This window comes from Dama dama, chromosome 5 (genome assembly GCF_033118175.1).
Source record: "Dama dama isolate Ldn47 chromosome 5, ASM3311817v1, whole genome shotgun sequence".
Lineage (NCBI taxonomy): Eukaryota > Metazoa > Chordata > Mammalia > Artiodactyla > Cervidae > Dama > Dama dama.
Genome location: NC_083685.1, coordinates 14,129,036 through 14,147,961, shown reverse-complemented (window position 1 = coordinate 14,147,961; position 18,926 = coordinate 14,129,036). Strand labels below are relative to the sequence as shown.

At 42.7% G+C, this 18,926-nt stretch overlaps 1 protein-coding gene across 3 annotated transcripts in view; it reads left to right on the top strand.

Moving 5' to 3' along the window:
• MED13L (mediator complex subunit 13L) overlaps positions 1 to 18,926 on the top strand; it is a 289,944-nt gene that overhangs the window by 240,817 nt on the left and 30,201 nt on the right. For 2 of the 3 annotated variants that reach the window (XM_061141858.1, XM_061141856.1), the window contains 4 exons: positions 4,291 to 4,390; positions 9,164 to 9,384; positions 9,884 to 10,089; positions 15,791 to 16,728. In XM_061141858.1, the coding sequence (XP_060997841.1) occupies positions 4,291 to 4,390; positions 9,164 to 9,384; positions 9,884 to 10,089; positions 15,791 to 16,728 (1,465 nt within the window). The remainder of the gene's footprint in view (positions 1 to 4,290; positions 4,391 to 9,163; positions 9,385 to 9,883; positions 10,090 to 15,790; positions 16,729 to 18,926) is intronic. The other variant, XM_061141857.1, reaches the window with a different exon arrangement.

Genomic DNA, 18,926 nt, shown 5'->3' with positions numbered 1-18,926 from the left:
CCTGCATTGGCAGGCTGGTTCTTTACCATTAGTGCCACCTGGGAATCCCAAATACTTAGAAGATGCGATAATCATGACCTCAAAGAATGAAATTGACTTGAAATGTGGAAAGATTTGGTTAATGAGAGGCAGGGGAGGGATGTGTGTTTGAGCCTGGAAGGAGTCTTGGTTCAGCAAAGAGAATGAACTAGCTGGGGCCTTGTGAGATAGTGAGCACATTGATCTGTTTCCTGAGTGGGGGAGGGGGGGGTAAAGATTGCTGGGGCTGGGGAGGTGCTTGGCCACACTTCAGGCTTTGGAACTCAAACTTGACTGGTAATGTGCTCTTCTGAAGGCTGCCGAGTGGGCAGCTGACCTGGTATAAGTGGGTACTGTTTTACATCAGTCTGATACATGGAAAGCAAAGTACTATTTGGTAACTTGTTGGATTGAAAAACGAGGACCTAAATTCAGGCAGTGGCTGCATTAAGAAAAGGATGTGGCAATGTGAAAAACACTGTCAAAAGAAATGACATGTCCTTATTCTTTGACCCAGGCATTGGAGATCCATTTTGTACCTGATTGTGTCTGTAAAGCCATGTATTATCTAGGATTGGTTTTAGTGAGGGTTAGTTAAGATGCTTTGGTTTGGTGGTAGTGAGAAGAAAGTGTGAGAAATAAAGGAATTAAAAAGAAGCAGAAAGAGAGATGTAAGAAAAGAAAAAAACAAGCATTGTAGAGTCACCCAGTCCAACATCCCTAGTGATTTTTGTGTCTGCTCTGAACCATCATCCTTACTCTCTGTATAAATTATGAATTACTGACTAAATGAAGAGATGTTTACTCTGTTTTTTTGAATATATTTTAGTAATGTTAATATGCAAAGGAGAATTGGACAGTTTTTAATCTAATTTTCATTTCTCTGGAATGGTTGTTTCTACTCTGACTTCTGGCCTGGCATTTAAACAAAGGAACAGGTTACCTTAGAATCATTTTGCTAATTCATCTTATTAGTAACTAGAATCTGGAGACTGTTGTCCGGGTTTTCACCTCACGGAGTTTAGTTTCACGGAGTTTAGTTTTAGCTCTGTGACAGCGAATGTGTGCCTCATGGCTCAGTCATGCCAGCTCTTTGAGACCCCGTGGACTGTAGCCTTCCAGGCTCCTCTGTCCATGGGGATTCTCCACTGAGTAAGTGAACATAAATAAAAGGCCTCTATTTGTGAGATTTTTTTTTTTTTTTTTGCTTTATCTTGCATTCAGTTCATTTGCATTCTTAAAGATAATCTTGCCTATTAAGGGACTTAATTTGGGAGGTGACTGTGGCTCAGATCATGAACTCCATATTGCTAAATTCAGACTTAAATTGAAGAAAGGAGGGAAAACCACTAGACCATTCAGGTATGACCTAAGTCAAATCCCTTCTGATTATACAGTGAAAGTGAGAAATAGATTTAAGGGACTAGATCTGAGACAGAGTGCCTGATGAACTATGGACGGAGGTTCGTGACATTGTACAGGAGACAGGGATCAAGATCATCCCCAAGAAAAAGAAATGCAAAAAAGCAAAATGGCTGTCCGAGGAGGTCTTACAAATAGCTGTGAAAAGAAGAGAAGCAAAAAGCAAAGGAGAAAAGGAAAGATATACCCATTTGAATGCGGAGTTACAAAGAATAGCAAGGAGAGATAAGAAAGCCTTCCTAAGTGATCAGTGCAAAGAAATAGAGGAAAACAACAGAATGGGAAAGACTAGAAATCTCTTCAAGAAAATTAGAGATACCAGGGGAACATTTCATGCAGAAATGGGCTCAATAAAGCACAGAAATGGTATAGACCTAATAGGAGCAGAAGATATTAAGGAGAGGTGGCAAGAATATGTGGAAGAACTGTACAAAAAAGATCTTCACGACCCAGATAGTCACAATGGTGTGATCACTCAACTAGAGCCAGACATCCTGGAATGTAAAGTCAAGTGGCCTTAGGAAGGAAACATCACTATGAACAAAGCTAGTGGAGGTGATGGAATTCCAGTTGAGCTATTTCAAATCTTAAAGGATGATGCTGTGAAAGTGCTTCACTCAATATAGCAGCAAATTTGGAAAACTCAGCAGTGGCCACAGGACTAGAAAAGGTCAGTTTTCATTTCCAGTCCCAAAGAAAGGCAATGCCAAAGAATGCTCAAACTACTGCACAGTTGCACTCATCTCACATGCTAGTAAAGTAATGCTCAAAATTCTCCAAGCCAGGCTTCAGCAGTACATGAACCATGAACTTCCAGATGTTCATGCTGGTTTTAGAAAAGGCAGAGGAACCAGAGATCAAACTGCCAACATCTGCTGGATCATCGAAAAAGCAAAAGAGTTCCAGAAAAACATCTATTTCTGCTTTATTGACTATGCCAAAGCCTTTCACTATGTGGATCACAACAAACTGGAAAATTCCTCAAGAGATGGTAATACCAGACCACCTGACCTGCCTCTTGAGAAATCTGTATGCAGGTCAGGAAGCAACAGACTGGTGGCAAATAGGAAAAGGAGTATGTCAAAGCTGTGTGTTGTCACTCTACTTATTTAACTTATATGCAGAGTACATCATGAGAAACGTTGGGCTGGAAGAAGCACAAACTGGATTCAAGATTTCTAGGAGAAATATCAATAACCTCAGATAGGCAGATGACACCACCCTTATGGCAGAAAGTGAAGAAGAACTAAAGAGCCTCTTGATGAAAGTGAAAGAGGAGAGGTGAAAAGTTGGCTTAAAGATTAACATTCAGAAAACTAAGACCCATGGCATCCGGTCCCATCACTTCATGGCACATAGATGGGGAAACAGTGGAAACAGTGGCAGACTTTATTTTTTGGGGCTCCAAAATCACTGCAGATGGTGACTGCAGCCATGAAATTAAAAGATGCTTACTCCTTGGAAGGAAAGTTATGAGCAAAAGTTATAACCAAAAGTTATGACCGAAAACTAGATAGCATATTAAAAAGCAGAGACATTATTTTGTCAACAAAGGTCCGTCTAGCCAAGGCTATGGTTTTTCCAGTAGTCATGTATGGATGTCAGAGTTGGACTGGAAAGAAAGCTGAGTGCCGAAGAACTAATGCATTTGAACTGTGGTGTTGGAGAAGACTTTTGACAGTCCCTTGGACTTTCAGAAAGATCCAACCAGTCCATCCTAAAGGAAATCAATCCTGAGTGTTCATTGGAAGGACTGATATTGAAGCTGAAATTCCAATAGTTGGGCCACGTGATGTGAAGAACTGCCTCATTTGAAAAGACCCTGATGCTGGGAAAGATTGAGGGCAGGAGGAGAAGGGAACGACAGAGGATGAGATGGTTGGATGGCATCAGCGACTCAATGGACATGAGTTTGAGTAAACTCCAGGTATTGGTGATGGACAGGGAGACCTGTCGTCCTGCGGTTCATGGGGTCAGGAAGAGTTGGACACGACTGAGCAACTGAACTGAGCTGAACTTAGCAAATCAAAGAAAAACCTTCTTCAAATGTATTGAATATACATTTAAATAATTTTATGAGGTAAGGTCTTTTTTTTCCATGACGGTGAACAGTAGTTGTAGAAGTTAGGAATGTGTGTGCTCAGTCGCTAAGTTGTGTCTGACTCTCTGTGACCCCACAGACTGTAGCCCACCAGGCTCCTCTGTTAATGGAATTTCCCAGGCAAGAATGCTGAAATGGGTTGCCATTTCCTTCTCCAGGGGATCTTCCCAGCCCAGGGGTTGAACCCGCATCTCTTGCATCTCCCACATTGGCAGGTGGATTCTTTACCACTTGAGCCACCTTGGAAGCCCAAGAAATAAGAATAGGAAATATCTTTTGTGTGGGGTGTGGGGGTAAAAAATAAGAGTAATAGTTTGGGAGGGCTTGAGGTCATCTCTTTTAGCTGCCTGCTTCCGAACAGAGGGAAAACCAGACTGATAACCAGTTACTACTTGGAGGCACCCCCTTGATGTGATTATTGTGTCCCTGAAACTGCTTCTCTCATGACCTTGGTGAGGGGATTGGCCCAAGGTCTGGGAGCTCTGCTCGGCTGGCAGTCTGCCCTCACCTGACCCGTGACGAGAAGACCCAGTCAGTGCTTTTCTCATACTTGATAAGCTTGTAATCATCTCTTCTGTGTCACTGTCTGCTAGTATTTCTAGACGTTCACCTGGTGAAAACTTTGTAAGGAAGTGTGTTTCTATTCTTTTAAAATATCAATAGCCATACACTCTAAGCAATAGCTGACTATCGCCCTACTCATATATAAATGTGCTGCTCGGTTTTAATAATTAATAATCTCTTCTTAGGCTGTATCACCTGCACTGCGCTCATCAAAAATGCCTACAGTTGGGACAGAAGACCGACCTCTTGGGAAGGATGGAAGAGCTGCTGTTCCTTATCCACCAAGTAAGAAAAGGAAATGTAGCTTCAGCTCACTGCTTGTAATATATACATAATGTTCTCATCCTCAGTGGTGTGCCTCATCTGAGTCCCCTCCTTTTTTTCTTCTTTTTTTTCATTTTAACAGAATACTGAAAATAAATTAAAACTTGTATAAATTGGTATTCCTACGGTGGCGGGTAGCTAAGAGACCCATTTAAATTTGAAGTCTTTTTCCTTTTGTTTTCAAATTAACTTTCATGGTTTAAAATATGAAAAAAATGTTTTAGGTTTGTTTTTCTAATAGTCCTTTCCTAGTAGGACAAATGCTGCACAGTGGTTTTCAGAGCGATAGTCTGCTGTAAGAGCTTGTGTAGAATGTTTCAATTTTCATAAATTTAATTCATACAAGGGTAATGAATATTTGTTTTCTATGGTCCTTTTTATGATTGATAATGAAGATTTTGTGTTTCGTTAAAGAGATCAGCTAGTTTTATTATGTATGTGGACGAGAAACTTCCTTTTTTTCCTAAGAAACATTATTCTGCAAGAGAGAAGAAAGTCAAGGTTGCTTATATGGGTACTCTGGAACTGAAACACAGTTCCATTGCAAATCATTCTTTAATACCTTCTCATTAACTTCAGCTGGTAATGAGAACAAATTGAGGGGAAAAACCACCATGTCATAGGGATGAGTCAAAAAGTTTTATGAACCTATAAATGTACTGCTGATTTACTCAAATGTAGAAGTGTGAAGTATACAGTGATTGGATTTTGACAGCTTTAGTGGATCCATAGCTTTTTAAAATATGCAAAGCTTTCTCAAGCATGACATGTATGAAAATGAATAATGATAGCCAGCCAGTTGCTGTAGTTTTTTTAATTAAACATTTTTCTTTTTTTATTACTCTGCACTGCAGAATTTTACAAACATGAAACTCACAGATTAAAAGAAACATTATTAAAGTAGATTCATCTGGAATAAGGCAGATGAATGAATTCTTCCCTTGCATTTAACCAGTTGCTGTGCTTTTTTTGACACTTTGATGTGTAATCATGTTAGATGTTAAAATGTCTGATAACTTGTCCAGGATTATTCACTCACAAACCATCCTACTAGTTAGTGTCATTGCCAGTAAAGAATATGGTGTACTTTCTCTTTTTTCCCTCACTTCTGTTCCAAAAGGAATTGCTTCAGTAAGAAGCTACTCAGAATTTTATGATAAAGTACAGGTTATAAGAATTAATAAATTTGAAATATTGCAAAAATATTGGCATCAGGAAAATACAGATAAACAAGAGTCAGAGGATCTTATTAACATGTCAAAGTATGTGTGTGGGGTGGGGGGGACATATACATAGTATTTCCTCCAAAGATGCGACAGTGAAAATAGCATGGCAAGAAGCTCTTAATTTCTGCAGTAGCTTATTGTACATCGAAGTGGAAAGACGTAGCATTTAATGTCTACAATAGCAGCGCCATCCAACACAAGTACAAGGGAAGCCACAAGTGAGAGCCACATAAGGCAATTTTAAATTTTCTATTAGTTGCACTTAAAAGTAAAAAGAACCCTGTGAAATTAATTTTAATAGTGTATTTTATTTAACTCAGTGTATCCAATACATCATTTTTATACGTCATCAGCATAAAAATACTGAGTTTTTTTACATTCCATTTTTGTATTAACTCTTTGGAATCCAGATACCTTTTACACACCAGCATCTCTCAGGATGGGTGGGGCCCCCTTTTGAATGCTCCATAGCCGTGTGGCTAGTGGATCCTGTATTGCACAGCATAGGTCCATAATTACTTATTTGCATATGTAATAATGGAGAAAGCACCATATAGTAACAGTGAGATTTAATTTAGCATCAAGTCTGTGTTAAGTAAGTATTGTTACATTAATTAAAATGAAAGGTTTCTCTTAGGTTTTATTATAAACCAGTCACATGAATTATCTTGGAAAGCATGTCAGTTTGAAGTATGAGACTTTCAGGAGGCAAAATGAAAGAGTTGGACTTTTGAATTGACTTTTTATTCTACAAGAGCGCTTACTATTTGTAAAGGATGAATACTGAGAACTTAATCTTAGTGATGATGCTTCTGTTGGAAGGCTTCGGTCTTCTGCATAAATACTTGATATACAGGATAGGAAATGGAGGGTGTCCTGAATGGTGAGTTCATGCTGAAGTGCAGCAGGTCTTGAGGACAGGCGGGGATGAGTAACTGGAGCTTTGTGGGTAAGACTCTTAAACTCCAGTCCGTCCTGGTAGCTGTTCTCACACTCACTTTAGTCATTTTATGGGAAGAAAATTGAACAGGCAATTCTACTACAGGCAATATTTTTCTACTTTGGAGGACCAGAATGTTTCTCTAGGTTTCTGTTTTCTTTCTACCTTACCTACTTTGAGTCCAGTTCCCTATTTTTCATCTCAAAACTTTTTAGGGTCATTTCAGGAATTTCCTGTGACTGAATAGCATTTTCCATCTTTTTCTAATCAAACCAAAATTAGGAGGGAGGACTAATTATTGCTGACGCTCACTACTTTCTGAGTATTTAGATGGACCTGGCAAACTGTTCGCTTCTGTGCATACCTTATCTCATTTAACGTGCACAAAAAATATGAGGGAGATATTATTCCCATTTTGTAGGTGAGGAAATTAAAACTATAGAGAGGTTACAAGTCTTCCTGAATAGCTCATAATGAGAATGGTGAAGACTGCTTTTTAACATAAATCTCTGGCAAGTGGAATATCATTTTATCCATACTTTTTGTCTGTGTTCTCTCTTACCTTTGACAAAAATGATCAAGGTGGCTGAGGCTTTGCAAACTGAGATAGATAACTGTGTTCAGTAGCATTGAAGAAACTGAGGAGTCCTAAATGGCAAATGCCTTTTTTACATTTCTCAGAGAAAATTTGAAAACAAATTTAATAAAATAATTTTGGGATAACATTTTGTACCATAGCTTGAATACTTAATTAAGAAAGGGCTGTGTTTAAGTTCATTGTCATTTTAACTCAAAGTGAGTTTATATAGTTTTGTTATTTTCCAGATATCTGCTTTGTTAATTAAGTTCTGTAATGTAATAGGAGTTTGAAGATTTTATGAAGCAGACACGTGTTTTAAAACACTCTACTTACAAATTAATTTCATAATTTACATTGAACAGTAGCTGCTCTTTGGCTTGGGAAAAGGAATAGGGACCAAAAGTTAAAGGTGATGAATATATTTCAAGAATAACCTATTTTTCTGTATTTAAGTTTTTAGTCTTATTTTAAAGATGTATTGGTTTGGTTGCTGCTGCATCTGAAGACCTGTTTTTCAGCAGCAGGACTTATCAACTATATAATCTCTCCAGTGGTTCTATGATAGTTTCTGGCTTGGCTTGTATCCCTAATACTGTGAATTGTTATATGGTGTTAGGGTCAAATACTATTACAGCAAGAAAGTAACTTGAAGATCATCTTGGGAGTTTTACAATAGGTTTTCTTCTTCTTTTCTCTCTTTTTAACTTTTTTTCTGTAGCAGCAGCAGGTACTGTTTTGTCAAATGAAATCTTATACAGAATTCTATTATAGAAGTTAAATAGAAGTGGAGCTTCTCTAATGGAAGTAGAAGTTGAGATCTGAAACCCTGCCTATTGGCCTTTTTTGCCCCTTGTTGGTCCCCGAGGGCAGGAGAGGGTAAATTATTCAGGATTATATAAATAACTGGGAAACATGGTAAAAATCATCTAATCCAGAGGTTCTCACCCTTTTCTGCTCGAGGGTGGAGGCGTTCCCCTCCCTCCATAAACAAAGGGAAGAAAGCAAGCCTAATGAGAATCACACTCCTAGCCAAGCCTTTCCTTCTAGATGAAGAAACTAGGCCCGGGGGGAGGAAGTGAGCAGCGCACAGCAGCGCTGTGGTGGGAGCCCCTGGGTGGGGGCCGGCCCACCGCTGCTCCTCTGTGCAGCGCAGCCTCAGGCGCGAGCTGGGGCAGAGCACAGGGCAGCTATTCTTCATTAACTTCTGATTCAGTGCTGTAGGTCGTGTTAACATCTGTTCAGTAGTTACAGTACATTATACCACTGTAGACAGTAGTTACTGTTTAAATGTTGAAGTTGCTAGAAAGAGCAGTGTGGTTGAGAACTGGGGAGTTAGATGTTTCCAGATTACTGGTTTAAACTTGGCGTCTCCAAATATGCAAATACATTTGCTGTACAGGGCACCCCCTAGTGGCCAGATTTCACAACCACAACTTGCATTTCATCCCATACACTCGTGCTTCAAGAATCAGTGCCTTAAAGAGACACTGGAAGTGATGATGGTTAACCTCAGGTATATAACAATGAGTTTTTTAAAAAAGGTTGAGAAGCACTGTTCTAAATATTACTTAAAAGATAATTTTTCCCCAGTTGATTTTCAATAAATTGTCTTTTGTTCTAGATATGATTATTAATCCTGACTATGAAGTTTCATTTCCTTAGATTTTTCAGGATATCAATTGTTAGAAGGGGGGAAAAAAGTATGTTTATGTAGACTTTGTTCACATAATTAATGTGAAGCCAAATTATAAAGCGTCAAGAGGACAGTTGTAAAGATTCAGCAAAGGCTAATTTTCCGCTGAAAATTTTCCTAATTTTCTTCTTAGGAACTTCCATTATTAGTACTCTATTATGTAACGGATATGCCCATTCAGTCAACATTATTTCTGATGCCAACTAGGGGGCCTGATTATGAACTGGGATTTTTTTTTTTTAAGAAGTCAGGCCCGTTAAAAATTTTACTTTCTTATTTATTTATTTATTTTTAGCAGTTGCAGACCTGCAGAGGATGTTCCCCACCCCTCCTTCTTTGGAACAGCACCCCGCATTTTCTCCTGTGATGAATTATAAAGATGGGATCAGCTCAGAGACAGTGACAGCATTAGGCATGATGGAAAGCCCAATGGTCAGTATGGTTTCAACACAGCTCACTGAATTCAAGATGGAAGTGGAAGATGGATTAGGAAGTCCCAAGCCAGAGGAAATAAAGGTAATTGCTGGGATATTAACTGTACAAAGACATGCATGCATGCTCAGACTCTCAGTTGTGTCTGACTCTGTGCAACCCCATAAACCACAGCCCATCAGGCTCCTCTGTCCGTGAGATTCTCCAGGCAAGAATACCCAGGAATTGAACCCACATCTCTTACATCTCCTGCATTAGCAGACGGACTCTTTACCACTAGCACCACCTGGGAAACCCATACAAAGACAGGGTGATTTTAAAGCACACTTTTCTACAACTTCTTTAAAATAGTATTGTCTGTATGCAATAATATATACATACTTTCCTAAGGGTTCTCTGAATTAGACCATGTGGTATGTCACTTGGCATATTAATGTCTTTTGATTAATTTAAAATGTTGGCATTCACATTTTTCCATTGATCAGGTAAGAGAAATAGTGAATTGCAGTCATTTTTGTTGCTGTTTTGGTATGTCCTCAAGTTGTTTACCAGCTTGATCACCAACCCCACTTTGTTGTCACAGGACTTTTCGTACGTGCACAAAGTTCCAACTTTTCAGCCTTTTGTGGGATCCTCCATGTTTGCTCCATTGAAGATGTTGCCGAGTCAATGCCTGCTACCTCTGAAGATTCCTGATGCCTGTCTGTTTCGGCCTTCGTGGGCAATCCCTCCTAAAATTGAACAACTGCCCATGCCACCTGCAGCCACTTTCATTAGAGATGGCTACAAGTATGTACTGGGATTGTGTCAAGTCGCCTGCCATATTTAATAGGATTTTTATCATTTAACCTAAGTATTTACTTTACATGATGACAGCATTTCATTTGAAACTTTATCGGCCATTCATGTTTTTGTGCATGTTCGTGTTGAAAATATTATTTTCTAAACTAAATTTCATATATATGGGAAAATTGAGGTTATTTGTGTAGAGAACCATGGTGTTTATGGTCATTCAGTGTCAAATCAGAGTCTGCCACAGAACCATGCAGTAGATTGGAGTGGGTAATATTTTTAGGGTGATGGTGGTAAGTACTTTGCTATATGTACTTTGATGATTTTAGATGTGTTTACTTAAGGCACTTTAAGGTTAAGTATTCATATGCTAATTTCTGTTGCTGACCCCTGTCAAGAAAGCAGCAATAGAACAGTGCTATGATATGGGGGAGGGAAAAGGAAGTATTTATCATAGCTTGTACGTATTTCATACTGTCCCCAAATAATTTTGACTTCAACAATGCAGAATTCGTTTTCCCTTTGATAATTTCTTAATGACATAATGTAAATACTATAAAGTAAAAGCCACAAACTCAAATGCCTGTCAGGACCAAGTAAGCAGTATGTGGATGGAGTGGTCTGGGTCCAGCAAAACACTAGGCACTGCTGATACTCAAGTGTCACTGTAGGGGCAGTGGGGGCGAATGGGGTCAACAATAGACTGTTTGAGAGTATGTATTGCCCCCTTTAAAGGGACTTTTATTTTTTTATTTTTGCTGTTCAGCCAGAGGGAGTTGTTCAGGCAGGAATGTGAGAGATTTTAATGTGCATTTCCTTTTTAAAAATATTGATAGTTGGGAATTCCCTGGCAGTGCAGTGGTTAGGAATCGGCACTTTCCCTGTGAATGGCCTGGGTTCAATCCCTGGTCAGGGAACTAAAATCCTGCAAGACGTGTGCCCTCTCCCCACACCAAAGAAAAAATTGTTGACAGTTAATTCAGAGTTACATTCCTAAAGCTAAGACAAATTTATGCTGTAGGTCCAGTCTGTGGGCTACTTTTGTGACCTCGTATAGAAATCATCTTGATGAAATCAACTTTAATTTTACAAGCAGGCTTTATGCTTATGTTTGTGTAAAGTCTGTATTGGAATGAAAAACTGTGACTGCGAAGTACTTTAAAATAACCTTAGACTTGGAGAAGTACATGAAGTCATAGGATTCAAATTCCTGCCTCTTTTGTTTAGTCTCTCTATGACCTTAAGGGACCATTTTACCTAGGTCTTCTCCTCTTGAAAATGGAGTTTCAGGCACAAGATTTTTGAATCGCTCTGAGAACTAATGGTTGTGGAAGCAACACGCCACCAACAGTATAAATGTGTGTGCCCAGAAGCACTCTGTAGGGCAGGGCCTGGCTTATTCTCGGTTGCCTTTCTCCAGCTGTGTCCCAGCTTGCTTCATCTCAGACTGGTCCCACACGGCTGGAGCGACTGGCACACCGTGGGTGAGCATGCCGCTCACAGCTGTGTCACCGCTTCAGAAGCCACTCCACAGCTTAGTCTCCTACACACACGGGCTCCTCGAAACCAACACACAGCCCTTTGCTGCTTGATAGTTTCTGTCACAGACGACTTAGATCAGTGTTTAGGTGTTAAATCTGCTGTCTGCCGCCCCAGGGACTCTTGGTATTCTAACTGGCACTGTTAACAGAACTCTCTGGGATAAAGTAAGTGCACCTGCACCTTCCAGTGTGGCACCCACTCCCCTCGTGTCACAGCTGGGCACGTGGCTCGCTGAGACCAGGACTGACTCTCAGTGCAGCCACTGGGGCTGCTGGTTCCCTTAACTTCGTGGACTGCGCAGTTGTGGACTGTGGGAAGTCCTCCTGCTGTGGTCTCCATCACCGTGTGTGTGTGTGTGTGTGTGTGTGAAGTCCTCCTGCTGTGGTCTCCATCACCGTGTGTGTGTGTGTGTGAAGTCCTCCTGCTGTGGTCTCCATCACTGTGTGTGTGTGTGTGTGTGTGTGTGTGAAGTCCTCCTGCTGTGGTCTCCATCACCGTGTGTGTGTGTGTGTGTGAAGTCCTCCTGCTGTGGTCTCCATCACCGTGTGTGTGTGTGTGTGAAGTCCTCCTGCTGTGGTCTCCATCACCGTGTGTGTGTGTGTGTGTGTGTGTGTGAAGTCCTCCTGCTGTGGTCTCCATCACCGTGTGTGTGTGTGTGTGTGTGTGTGTGAAGTCCTCCTGCTGTGGTCTCCATCACCGTGTGTGTGTGTGTGTGTGTGTGTGTGTGTGAAGTCGTCCTGCTGTGGTCTCCATCACCGTGTGTGTGTGTGTGTGTGTGTGAGTGAAGTCCTCCTGCTGTGGTCTCCATCACCGTGTGTGTGTGTGTGTGTGTGTGTGTATGTGTGTGTGTGTGTGAAGTCCTCCTGCTGTGGTCTCCATCACCGTGTGTGTGTGTGTGTGTGAGTGTGAGTGAAGTCCTCCTGCTGTGGTCTCCATCACCGTGTGTGTGTGTGTGTGTGTGTGTGTGTGTGAGTGAAGTCCTCCTGCTGTGGTCTCCATCACCGTGTGTGTGTGTGTGAAGTCCTCCTGCTGTGGCCTCCATCACCGTGTGTGTGTGTGAAGTCCGCCTGCTGTGGTCTCCATCACCGTGTGTGTGTGTGTGTGTGTGTGTGTGTGTGAAGTCCTCCTGCTGTGGTCTCCATCACCGTGTGTGTGTGTGTGTGTGTGTGTGTGTGTGTGTGTGTGTGAGTGAAGTCCTCCTGCTGTGGTCTCCATCACCGTGTGTGTGTGTGTGTGAAGTCCTCCTGCTGTGGTCTCCATCACCGTGTGTGTGTGTGTGTGTGTGTGTGTGTGTGAAGTCCTCCTGCTGTGGTCTCCATCACCGTGTGTGTGTGTGTGTGAGTGAAGTCCTCCTGCTGTGGTCTCCATCACCGTGTGTGTGTGTGTGTGTGTGAAGTCCTCCTGCTGTGGTCTCCATCACCGTGTGTGTGTGTGAGTGTGTGTGAGTGAAGTCCTCCTGCTGTGGTCTCCATCACCGTGTGTGTGTGTGTGTGTGTGTGTGTGTGTGTGTGAGTGAAGTCCTCCTTCTGTGGTCTCCATCACTGTGTGTGTGTGTGTGTGTGTGTGTGTGTGAAGTCCTCCTGCTGTGGTCTCCATCACCGTGTGTGTGTGTGTGAAGTCCTCCTGCTGTGGCCTCCATCACCGTGTGTGTGTGTGAAGTCCGCCTGCTGTGGTCTCCATCACCGTGTGTGTGTGTGTGTGTGTGAGAGAAGTCCTCCTGCTGTGGTCTCCATCACCGTGTGTGTGTGTGTGTGTGTGTGTGTGTGTGTGTGTGTGTGTGTGTGTGTGTGAGTGAAGTCCTCCTGCTGTGGTCTCCATCACCGTGTGTGTGTGTGTGTGAAGTCCTCCTGCTGTGGTCTCCATCACCATGTGTGTGTGTGTGTGTGAAGTCCTCCTGCTGTGGTCTCCATCACCGTGTGTGAGTGTGAGTGTGAGTGAAGTCCTCCTGCTGTGGTCTCCATCACCGTGTGTGTGTGTGTGTGAAGTCCTCCTGCTGTGGTCTCCATCACCGTGTGTGTGTGTGTGTGTGTGTGTGTGTGTGTGTGTGAAGTCGTCCTGCTGTGGTCTCCATCACCGTGTGTGTGTGAAGTCCTCCTGCTGTGGTCTCCATCACCGTGTGTGTGTGAAGTCCTCCTGCTGTGGTCTCCATCACCGTGTGTGTGTGTGTGTGTGTGTGTGTGTGTGTGTGTGTGTGTGTGTGTGTGAAGTCGTCCTGCTGTGGTCTCCATCACCGTGTGTGTGTGAAGTCCGCCTGCTGTGGTCTCCATCACCGTGTGTGTGTGTGTGTGAAGTCTGCCTGCTGTGGTCTCCATCACCGTGTGTGTGTGTGTGTGTTGCTCAGTCGTGTCCAACTCTTTGTGATCCCACGAACTGTAGCCCGCCAGGCTCCTCTGTCCATGGACTTCTCCAAGCAAGAATACTGGCGTGGGTTGCCATGCCCTTCTCAGAGAATCTTCCCGACCCAGGGACTGAAGCCTGGTCTCCTGCCCCGCAGGCACTCTTCACTGTCCGAGCTGCAGGAGGCCCTCCCGCTTTGCCGCAGACTCACCGGCACGCTCTTGATGCCTCTCATACTTGCCATGCACTGGCTTTTCTTCCTCTTTTTATTTTCACTGTTGCATATCCAGCAGCTAGCATGGGGTTGGTTGGTCCTCAGTTCATTTTTCTTGAATGGGAAAAGTCAGGTTCCTATATATGATAAACCATTTTACTGCCTCGGGAGCAATTTAATTATTTAGGTTTTGAGTTAATTGTTGTAGTTCCCTTTCTGATCTGAACTGCATAATCATTTCAGAGTTTTGTTGAACAGGAAAATTTGAAAGGAGTCCAATTAGAGTAAAGATCATTATTACACACTTACCGTTTTGCTCTCTGAGATAGCAGTGATTGCTGATCAGGGTTTCTGGGTCACTCATTATCTGTACTCAAAGACACCACTGTGCCTCAGATTGAACATTTCTTTGCAGAACCTGATTTGGATTTTCAGGTTGGTAGGTTAGGCATAGCTAATTAAAAATCAGAAGAAATGATTCAAAGAGCCATTACTTTAAGACATTCTTCTTTCAAATTATAAGTGAATGAATATGTACTTTATTGGAGGAACATTAGTTTAAGCACAGTAGTATTAGAAGAATTTTAAGCATTTAAAAATCTTATTTCTTTTGATACCTTCTGATTGAAAAGAATGATCCCAGTCTGTTTAATGGGTGCCTCTGAGAATGTAGAACAAGAACATTTTATTACAGTGAGAACATTGTGGACCGTGTTTTGTCTTCTTTGTGGCTGTTCCAGACAGAAGTCACTGCTTATGAGAAAACAGCACAGTGTGATTGTCTCTGGGAATTCAAAATCATGGTGCTGTTTTGCATAGCATACGGAAAATAGAAAGTGAACTGCAGTTGCCTACCACAGAAACCTGTTAGCAGTTTGGACACTTTGATGTAGCATGTATACTTACGTTCAACGACCTAATTAATACTAAGTCCTCTTGGCAGCATGTGTAACATTTGTATTAATTGTAATATATGACTGGCCAATGGGTTCCTCAAATAGAATTCCCTCATGGTCACTCATTTCAATAAAAATGCTAGCTAGATAGGATTGCATTTTTTGGAAACTAGAAAAATGTTAAATTTTCATGTGCCTTTGATTATAACTACTGTAGAATCATATGTAGATTATAGCCTCAGAGAACAAGTACACTGGCAGACTTTCAGTCTCAAAAAAGGACAAAATTGTAATTGCAAGTTAGATGGGAATTTCATCTATGGTCTTCTAGCTAATTTGGCATCTGAACTCATGTGTTAAAGTTCTGTTTAGTAGTTAGAGTTTTTCAGAACTACTTTGTCCAAACCCAGCGTCATGTTTTCTTGTTAAAAATAGTAAAATTTCCTCAAAAGATGAAGAGGAGGCTTGCTGAAGTGTGGACTGAGTGGAAGGGCAATGCTATATTGAATTATTCTTCATACCTTGCTGCTTGCTTTTCCACACACTGCACTGACTCCTTTGAATCCCTTAAAAAAATATATAGAAACTGAAATAAACCGAGTGATAGCATGCACAAGTAAGAAATGGCCGGGCCAGGCTGGGTGCTGAGGTGCGTGTCGGGCACCCGGGACCTGCCCCCTCTTCTCACGCGGTGCCATCTCTCTTGCAGCAATGTGCCTAGTGTCGGGAGCCTGGCAGATCCAGATTATCTGAACACGCCACAGATGAACACGCCGGTGACGCTCAACAGCGCTGCCCCAGCCAGCAACAGTGGAGCAGGAGTTTTACCGTCCCCAGCAACCCCTCGCTTCTCTGTCCCCACACCACGAACCCCCAGGACCCCAAGGACTCCTAGAGGAGGGGGCACTGCCAGTGGCCAGGGCTCTGTGAAGTATGACAGCACGGACCAGGGCTCACCAGCCTCCACCCCCTCTACCACTCGGCCTCTCAATTCTGTGGAGCCTGCCACCATGCAGCCAATCCCCGAAGCCCACAGCCTCTATGTCACCCTGATTCTTTCGGATTCTGTGATGAACATCTTTAAAGACAGAAACTTTGACAGCTGTTGCATCTGTGCCTGCAACATGAACATCAAAGGGGCGGATGTCGGGCTCTACATCCCCGATTCTTCCAACGAGGACCAGTACCGCTGCACCTGTGGGTTTAGTGCGATCATGAATCGCAAACTTGGTTACAATTCGGGACTCTTCCTGGAAGATGAGTTGGATATTTTTGGGAAGAATTCTGACATTGGTCAGGCTGCCGAAAGGCGTCTAATGATGTGTCAGACCACCTTCCTTCCTCAGATGGAAGGAGCCAGAAAACCCCAGGAGCCACCGATAAGCCTTCTCCTCCTCTTGCAGAACCAACACACACAGCCTTTTGCTTCACTGAGTTTCCTAGACTACATTTCCTCCAACAGTCGCCAGACCCTTCCCTGTGTGAGCTGGAGTTACGACCGGGTGCAAGCAGATAATAATGATTACTGGACGGAATGCTTTAATGCCTTGGAGCAGGGTCGGCAGTATGTGGATAATCCCACGGGCGGCAAAGTGGATGAAGCCCTGGTGAGAAGCGCCACTGTGCACTCTTGGCCTCACAGCAACGGTAGGTTTCCCGGAATACAGATTTACTTTGAGAACTGTCTCGGTGTGACGATAACTTGCACACTTGCCTTTATGTGACAAAATTTTAAATTTTATTTCTTAAAAAATAGACACAACTGAAGTGAGAGCTATCTTGAAATTTGAAATTTAAGGATGGGGAAATGTTTCATGTTGAAACACATTTGGAGAAGAGTAATTATGTTGTGGGATAAAAGTCATTGGGATCAGCGGTCCCTGTCCTTTTTGGCACAGGGAGACAATTTTTCCACGGACCAGGAGGATATGAGTGATGGGGAGTGGCTGCAAATACAGATGACGCTTCACTTGCTTGCTTGGCTCTCACCTGCTGCTGTGCGGCCCAGTCCCTAACAGGCTGCGGACTGGTACTGGTCTGTGGCCCAGGGATTGGGAGCCCTGATCTACATTATACAGACTGATAATCTTCACACCCTTTTGGGTCAAGTTTCCATGATACTTCTTCCAGGAAGCTTTCTGTCCATTTACAGAATACTTTCTCTTGCCTCTGGTTTTCCAGTATTTTGTGTCTCTGGTAACAGTAATCACATTTTACTTTATGTTGTGGCTCCTGGGGCATGTCACTGTCTTAAAAAACTCCAGGTGATAAATGTTTTTGGAGTTTGGCGCTAAGAGTGCCGAGCACCTGACTGTTACCTCTTCTTTATTCATTCTCAATCTATGCTGTGATGTGTCCTGGGGGAACAGTGGTGAATGAAAGAGACAAGGTGCCTGCCCTCAGGGACTTTCTAATCTATTTTGGAAAATGACATGAATCACATAATTACACAAATAAGCATATAACTGCAAACCATTATAAGTGATGAAAGCATGGGGTGTCAGAGGACACTTCCTTGAAGAAGCAGTGATATTCGAGATTGCAACGCTGGGTACAGGTTAACTGAGGGTAGGGTGGCAAGCGTGGAGGGCCAGAGTTAAGTAGAGTGTGGGGCCTTCAGAGAAGCCCAGAAGCCAGCAGGGCTAGACTGTCAAGAGCCTTTGGGGACACGCTGGGCCCTGGGTCTTCAGATTTAACAAGTCCTTGATGGGTTATGAAGAGACACTGCCATCAGATTTGTGTACTCAGAAACAGTGGACTCTGACTGGAATGTAGACTGAGGATTAGAAAATGGCAAGAGGGGATTGGAGGACACTGAGAAGTTCCTGCAGCAGATGAAAGAAGAACCAGTAGCTTGGCTTAGTGTCCTAGGACAGGAGATGGGAAAGAAGTGGAAACAGTCACGGGGCGTTTGGGAGGTATATGGCGGGACTTGGTAATGCGTTGGGTTTGGGGGATCAGAGAGAGTGAGATATTAAGGAAGACACCCAGGTTTGTGACTTGTACACCTGGACAGACAGTGGCATGTTGGTCAAAGATGAGTGTTCTGGGGAAAGACTAGGTCTGAAGGTCATAATTGAGTTTGGGAAGTTTTAAAGATCTCCTTTGAGATGTCCAGGTGGACACTTCGGACTTTATGGTGTGGAGCTCAGGGGAAGGGGAGTGGACAGCACATGGATGATAGCCCAGGTCAGGGTGTGGTGAAGGAGGAGGGCTCACTGAGGAGGAAGCAGGTATGGAGCCACAGGAGGGCCTGCATTTGCTGCATTCTGCTGTGTATCCAAGCTCCACCAAGAGAGTGGTCAGCAGGCATTCAGTAAGCCAGGCTTTTAAGATAAGTATTAAACAGGTCTTTTGACCACAGTGAGAGCTGATTGTGGGATCAGAGGCCAAGCTGGAGGGGTTCTATGAATGAAAGAAACATAGACCCTACTTTTGGAATCATCCTCAGTCTTACAGAGGAGAAGGTTATATAAGCAAGGAGACTTCTGGGAGGTAGAGACACCCGAGAAAATATTTCAAGGGTTATACTCATTTTTATAACTCCTTAGGTTTAAGTATAGTGCCTTATACTTAGCAGTCTTTGGATTAATGACTGCTGCATGAATTTATGAATTAAAGTCTTTCCCCTAAAGAATTATGGGTGATTATCTTATGTGGTTTCTTTTATTAGATAGTGGCCTTCAGATAGAAAAGCAGTCTGGGTGGGTGGATGAGTAGTGTCATCTTTGGATATGAAGAAGAGCATGTTTTATTGCAGATGAGATGTGGGTTCTAAATTCAGATGCTGAAAGTACCAGACAGATTGTGTAAACAAATGATGTGGAGAGCCAGCTTTGCAAAAA